Source organism: Rattus norvegicus, chromosome 13 (genome assembly GCF_036323735.1).
Source record: "Rattus norvegicus strain BN/NHsdMcwi chromosome 13, GRCr8, whole genome shotgun sequence".
NCBI classification, from domain to species: domain Eukaryota; kingdom Metazoa; phylum Chordata; class Mammalia; order Rodentia; family Muridae; genus Rattus; species Rattus norvegicus.
This window is the reverse complement of record NC_086031.1, coordinates 45,428,544-45,435,883: the sequence shown is the minus strand read 5'-3', so window position 1 is coordinate 45,435,883 and position 7,340 is coordinate 45,428,544. Positions and strand designations below refer to the sequence as shown.

At 42.8% G+C, this 7,340-nt stretch overlaps 1 protein-coding gene across 8 annotated transcripts in view; it reads left to right on the top strand.

Annotated features, from left to right (window-relative positions):
* Srgap2 (SLIT-ROBO Rho GTPase activating protein 2) overlaps positions 1-7,340 on the top strand; it is a 221,139-nt gene that overhangs the window by 83,447 nt on the left and 130,352 nt on the right. For 7 of the 8 annotated variants that reach the window (NM_001401376.1, XM_039090884.2, XM_006249783.5 and 4 more), the window contains exon 3: positions 5,677-5,869. In NM_001401376.1, the coding sequence (NP_001388305.1) occupies positions 5,677-5,869 (193 nt within the window). Of the gene's footprint in view, positions 1-5,676; positions 5,870-7,340 lie in introns of those variants that run through there. The other variant, XM_006249785.4, reaches the window with a different exon arrangement.

The following is a 7,340-nucleotide window of genomic DNA, read 5'->3' as shown; positions in this document are numbered from 1 at the left end:
TGGAAAGAACCTGATGAAAGCCTCAATTGTGTTCTTATATAACACCTTCTGGAAGGTACTGTGAGTCAGTATTCTTGAGGTAGCTGAGGTGACATCATATGTTTGTGAAAGGACTAAAAGCAGGTGAGGTAGATTTTGTGGAAAAGACTGGCAATCAGACCAGGTTCGCAGTGGGAAATATGGGCTAGTATTATGTTTCATGTTGGCAACAGAGCCTGTGGGAGTCGTAGTACCTGTTTCCAAGATGCCAGCGCACCAAGAAGGGAAGGATACACCTCTGGGACTTTTCTAAAGAATGTGTCATTTTTCTTCTAGTCTGCCTTCACATGCCCATTTTTTCCTTAAATATGTGTGGTATTTATGACTGAATTTGAGAGGTTCTGGAATATGGAGATGAATTTTGGAAGGCCAAAGAAACGAACTCTTATTTCAGGATTAAAGCATTAGGGAACACAATCCCCATCTGAACCTTGATGAGTTCACCAGGTGTTCTCTGAATTGAGGACAGTTTCCAGAGGATTGGTTCATCTGCACTGGAAGTGCTATCATTTAAAGGTACATGAGTGTCAGTGAAGTAGAGCCTTGATTATTTTTGCTAAAAGATCAGCATCTTCCAATGATACCCTTACTGAAACCTGTTAGCACCTTTTAAAAGAAAGATATAAATTTCCTTCTAACTCCCAAGACGTGTAGTTAGTAGTGTCTCAACTGTACCCAGGCATAGACCAAGAGGCAAACTGCCCAGGGGAGACCCTGTTGGCTATGTCTGCTGATCCTGAGTTTGAACCTAAAACATTACTTGCTGTGGTTCGATTGGACATCTATCAAAAACAGTAGAATAATGATGTTCTAGCCAGTGGAGTTTAGTCATGACCAAGCCTGCCCAGACATACTGCTTGCACAATCTGCTATAGTGATATTCAATGCAGAACTAATTTCACCCTAAAAGTTGAGAAATAGAAACCAAGAATTCTTTATGGTGTCTATTTGGGGCCATTTCTCTGTTAGTAGAAAGGAACTCAACCTCAAAAGAATACACTGTACCAGTTGGTGTAGTTAAAGATATTCAAGTGTGTGTGTGTGTGTGTGTGTGTGTGTGTGTTAACAGTCACATACTATAAAATTCATTCCTTTAAAGTGATTCAGTGTGTTTTCACATACTTACAAAATTGTGCAAAAGCAAAACAGCAAAGTTAAATTTTGACTTGAATCAATGAATGAAATAGCAAAGGTCACTCTTGAGTACATGAAACTCATTTAAAAACTGTAGTCCTTTCAAGAAAAGATTTCTTTTTCTTGTATCACTTTTAAATATGGTAGAAAAAGTTATTTTTCTTAAGACTCACAGTTTGATTTCCTTTTGTCATTGGTTATATTTGACTCTTGGGTCTTCACATTGGAATTTACTCCGTGAGTTTGTTAGATAGTAAAGAAGAGTCGCAGCATAACCAAGACTTAGGTGCCCAGAGGAGAGTACTTTGGGCACTCCTCCCTCCGTGCAGCTAGTCCATGGCGGTCCTAGTACTTGGTACTTCATAGATACCCAGGGCGCTTTCATAGCTCAGAGGCAGCACTTTTAGAAAGTATAGCTTGGCTTCTCCCGCATAGTCTAGAGAGAGAAGCTACAAGGGCCCTGTCATCTCCAAGGACTTCTCTGTGAACTACAAAGGAGACTTGTAAAGTCTTGATTTGGTATGGTAGAACATGATGTGAATAGTGTGTCTTTGAGTGTGTTCACATGTGCACATGAGCACTTGAGCACACAGGGAACTTTGAGAAATTCCTTGTGCTTTTATAAATTGCCCCTTTTTCTTTCTGCCCTTATGGTCATCCAGAGTATGGAGGGGTCTTCGGCCTGGGCACATGGCCCAAGTGTGCTGACAATCAGTACACTATTGTTTCTTTCTCCTTATGTGCATGGACAGAGGCTGGCACAGCTGCCTTATTGAGGACCACTGTTTGTTGTAACAACAGCAGCCCTACATTCTGCTCTCCACAGAGCAGCCATTCTGTCTTGGAAGAGGGGACCCAAGGGTAGGGGTGGCTGGAATCTTTCTTACTGCCTTCTTCAATGTTCTAAGGATAACAAAGGCGAGACTTCCTTCTAGGCATGATGTAGGGGAGGGGTGCTATGTCATAAACTAGGGACAGGTAGTATCTATTAGTAAGCTCTGCTGGATTGGGGTAGGGATATCATTTCTCCCCTTTTCTTCTGGATGTGCTCACAAGGGAAGGGAAGGACTTTCTTTGAAGCTGCCATGGAGAACAGATCTAGGATATAGGGAAGGGATCCAGTCTGCTTGTGGATTAGTCAAAAATATGTGATGGCTTGGGGCCCTGAATCTTCCTCTGCAGGAAGATGAAGTTGAGATTCCAGAGATTAAAAAAAAACATTTACCCAGAAATACTGTCAATGGAGTGTCTGCTTCTCACGTCAACAAACCAGATAAACATCAAATTAGCTTTAGCCCTGTCTTACTTTTCCTGATGCAGTGACAAAATATTTTGACAAAAGCATTTTAAAGAAAGATAGGGTCCTTTTTGCTTACAGTTGTGGGTAAAGTCCCTTGTGGAAGGAAGTCAAGGCAGGAGGAGCTGGAAGCCTGCTCACACTATGTCTGCAGAAAGAAGAGAGCAGTGAATGTTGGCTTGCTTCCTCATTTTATTCCCTTCAAGACCTTAGCCTGTGGAATGGTGGTACCCTCAGTCTAGGAATCTCCCAACCTAAATTAACTTAATCTAGGTTATACTCAGAGGCTTGTCTCATAGGTGATAATAGATAGATTCTATCAAGCATTAACCGCCATAAGCCCTGTTTAATACTGTTCGTATGGCCCTTCACATGTTAACATATTACTTAATAAGCTTTCCATTTTTCTCATCTGAAATATCTTAGAAGCTAGTAATGGAAATTAAATAAGCTGTAGTGTGTGTGTGTGTGTGTGTGTGTGTACCCTTCATCTACATAATGTGTTTAGTAAACACACACCCTTTCTATAGGGCTTAAGAAGGAGGTCCAAGTATGCAATATAGCTTATGCTACACTGCTTACTCATTGCCAATTCAACACGGAGTCTCATGCTGGTGAACTTCTAAGACACATTGATATAACTCACACGTGGTCTCTGTTATGTGGATCATGTGGATAGTACAATTTCAGGGTAGCCTACCATCACCACGACCACCTCCTCCTCTTCTTCTTCTTCCTCCTCCCCCTCCCCCTCCTCCTCCTCCCCTCTTCCTCCTGTTCCCCTTCCTCTTCCCCTTCCCCTTCTTCCTCCTCTTCTCTCCTCCCTCCTCCCTTCTCCTTCTCCCTCTTCCTCCTTCTATCTCCCCCACCCTTCTCCTCCTTTTCTCTCCCCCCCCCCCAGCTGAGGACTGAACCCAGGACCTTACACATCCTAGGCAAGGGCTCCACCCACTGAGCTAAATCCCCACCCCCTACTTCTTGAATTACATTAGTATCATGGGACTTTGTCTATAATCCCCAGAACAGTCTAGAGTGTTTCTTTCTGCATCCCTGGCTAAGAGGTTATTAGTCTTAAGAGAGTCATAGATGTCTCCGAAGGTCTTGATAGCCTCAGTATACCTCTTTCTCCCTTTGTATCTTTGTTCCTGGACAGCCATTATGCTCTAAGAGATGATTCTTATTTAATGGACAAGTTTTAAGTAATATTGATGACCCACACATGCTCTCTACCCCCAATCTTTCTACCTACTGGCAATTACTGCTGTCTTTTCATTAATATCTACAAAGGGGGCAGATGCTTCTAGCAGTGATCATAAAAAGGGATTTTATCCTTAAGAGATCCAGATTTAGGACAGGAACCATGTTCCTGACATGATCTCTGTAGATCTCTTGTACATGCGCGCGCGCGCACACACACACACACACACACACACACACACACACACACACACATAAACACTCCTACACCCCCTTGTAATCAGACTCTAGAATACAAGAACAAGAGAGCTTTGATGAGTGATGATGCAGGCAGCTTTTTTGTGAAGCATTCTGCTTGCTGGAGACAATCCTGCAGTGCTCAGTTTCAGTTCGGGTTGGGTTACTGGAGGGCTGGGCAGCATTGGTGGTTGGCAGGAGAAAGAGATGAGGAAGAAGATTGCTCTTGGAGATTACCTAGGGTCACTTGCAAAGAACTAGCTGTGTCTGTCATACAGTGATACCTACAGAATCAGAAACTATAAAAAAGAAGATAGGAACAGATTTTGGACTTTAAGTATTCTAAGGCAAAACCCAGTGCACCCTCGTCAATCCTCATTGCTTTAAGAAGGGAGTGGTTACAAAGATTTCAGGATCATGGCCCTTATACTAAAATTTCATCTAAGGCTCAGGTGAAAACTTCATTCTTCCCCTTCCCCATCTGCCAAATCTATGGGAAAAGAACTTGAAGCTTTGTAAGGAACTGCATAAAATAGATCCTTCCTTTCAGCCTCAGTTGGAGGCATGCTTGGAGGTGAGCTTGCTGGCAGAGGAGGGATGAAACAATTGCTCTATTTTGATGCTAATGGAGACTGGATGTAAACTAAGCTGGGCATACACTGTGTGCCTACTCCGGGCAAGAAAGCTGCCCAGTGTTGGCAGGCTGTTTGCCACAAATGCCAAGTCTCTTATCAGCAAACCATGTAGTATTGTATTCAAGGCAGGTCCAGTTGCAGCTGAAGCTGCCATTGCTGTGGTTCCACACTGATGGCGATCTATGCTAGCCCCGTGCAGGACTGGGTAGGACTCTGCCAGCAGAAGCATAACCAGACATAGTTCTGCCTCTGACTGAGAGGCCATCAGGCAGGTAAGGGTGGAGAAAAGGAGAAATGAGTAAAACGATCTAAGGTGGCATATCGTTGTCATCGTCATCGTCATCGTCGTCATCATCATCATCATCACCACCACTATCTTTTGCTGCTCTTCCACCTCTAAAGATAGGTTCTTGAAGATTCACGTTCTGTGATATTAAACTATGAAGCCACTTGACCTTAAATGTGATTTCCTGGCAGTCACGGTGAATATTTTGTTCGTGGTTGCTGCCATTTGACCTGGAAAGGCACCTTTCTACCTCCCTGCTTCTCAGGTGCTGAAAAACATTTTGAAATGATGAGAAAAAGTATAAAAAATAAAGTGAGTCATATGCCTGGGTTTGAGTCCTAGCTTACTGCGACTTAATCATTTGTTTTCCTTAAGATTCAGTAATTCCATCTTTAAAATGGGGTTAGCAGGGGTTGGGGATTTAGCTCAGTGGGAGAGCGCTTGCCTAGCAAGCTCAAGGCCCTGGGTTCGGTCCTCAGCTCTGGGGAAAAAAAAAAAAGACAAAATAAATTTATTAAAAAAAAAAATGGGGTTAGCATAATTCACCCAATTCTTCTTTTGGGTTCCTGGCCAGAAAGGAACCCAAAATCTGGATAGTGTTGGCTATAGTAAATTGTTAGCACTGAATATTATTTTGTCTCTTATGTAACTTTTTCTAAGTCACAAATAGTCTCCAGTGGTCCAAAAAGAGTTGTTAGAGGTTTTTGGAGGTGCCTTATATCACAGGGCCAATTCCGTAGGCTTTGATACCACAGGGTACAGGGAACAAGCACGCGTAAGGCAGGTAAGTATCTGTGTGTACGGTGTATATTTAGAGCTGTCTGTCTGACCACACTCTTGTTTTCTTGCAGAGATCCGGGCTCAGCTCACAGAGCAGATGAAATGCCTAGATCAGCAGTGCGAGCTCCGGGTGCAGCTGTTGCAAGACCTGCAGGACTTCTTCCGCAAGAAGGCTGAGATTGAGATGGACTACTCTCGCAACCTGGAGAAGCTAGCCGAGCGCTTTCTAGCCAAGACACGAAGCACTAAGGACCAGCAATTTAAGTACGGACTTCATGGAAATTGTTTTTACAAACGTTGAGAGTGAGGTCTAGGGTACAGAGAAGGAGGGGTTGCCACTTAGATCCAGGTTGAGTCCAAAGTTGTTGAAAGCCCTCAATAATTCTTCCTTTTTCACATTAGTCTTAAATGGACAGTTGTCTAAACAGATCAAAATAAATGGGGGAGCCCAGCTAATGAGTTTTATACCTTTTCCTGTATGTCAGCCACTGGTCAAAAGTATGTATATGTGAGAGAGTTATTAGCATATGTAATAGGTTTCTTTATGACATATATATGCATATATACCATTTTTCAATTATATTTACTCCCTCCTCTACCATACATCACACTACTCTCTCCTGCTCCCTCTCACCTACTAATTCCCTTCCTCTTCCTAGCTAGCCCCAAAGGGAAGACTTCTTAGACATTCATGCAACTAATACCTTATTTCACATTCCTTGAACGCCTTCATAATGCCTTGAGATATGGCAGAGAGCAAGCATTTCCTTTCCATGTGGCATTTTAATTAGGATGAGGTGGGGAGTAAACACATTACAATCAGGCATTTGAAGTTGAGGTGAGTACTGCGGATGTGTAGTGCAGTTGGTGCAAGGACTGGAAAGGGAGCCATTTCTGTTCCTGTGACCATTACTTTATGTTTGATGTGTTCCAGCTTATTCCTGACTTACCTTACACTGAGTATAATGCAGTTGTTAGCCCTCCCACCCCCTCTTAATTCCTGCTCAGTACTGTGCTCTGTCCTGGTTCCTCTGGGAATAAGATAAGCTATAGAATACTTGGTTAACAGGGAAAAGAACTATAAAGTATATAGAAAGGGGGGGTTAATAGAGATAGAAGAAAATAGATATTTTCAAAAGCAGGGAAAAACAAGGTTAAGTAAGTAGAATGGGTCCCAAAGGATAATGCTTTGACAGCAAGCATAGAATTTCACATTTGACATGCCCTGTGGTAATGAGCCCTTGAGGATATTATGTTGAAAAGTATGGGCAAAATTGTGTGTGTGTGTGTGTGTGTGTGTGTGTGTGTGTGTGTGTGTATGTGTGTGTGTTTAAATCAAAGAGAAGGATATTAAGTTTGGGGGGGTAGTGCATATAGAATTGGATAACAGAGCAGTGGGTATGTATTAGTGTTAGTAAACTTAGTTAGTTCCTGTGACCAGATAACTAAAATAAATAAACTATGAGGAGAAAAGTTTTCTTGCCTCATGGTTCCAGAGGTTCTCAACCCACAGTTGTTTGATCCTGTTTTGGGGGAACTTGTGGCAGCATATGACAAGAGCATAATGGGGAGGTCTGTTCCTTTTTGATGGTCAAGAAGCAGAGAGAGGATGGGACTAGCAATCCATTAAGGACAGTCCCCCAGTGTGCCAACCTCCTGTAACTAGGTCCTACCTCCTAAAGAGTCTGCTGCTGTCCCCAGATCCACCACAGTAAGCAAGTCTGTAACACACAAG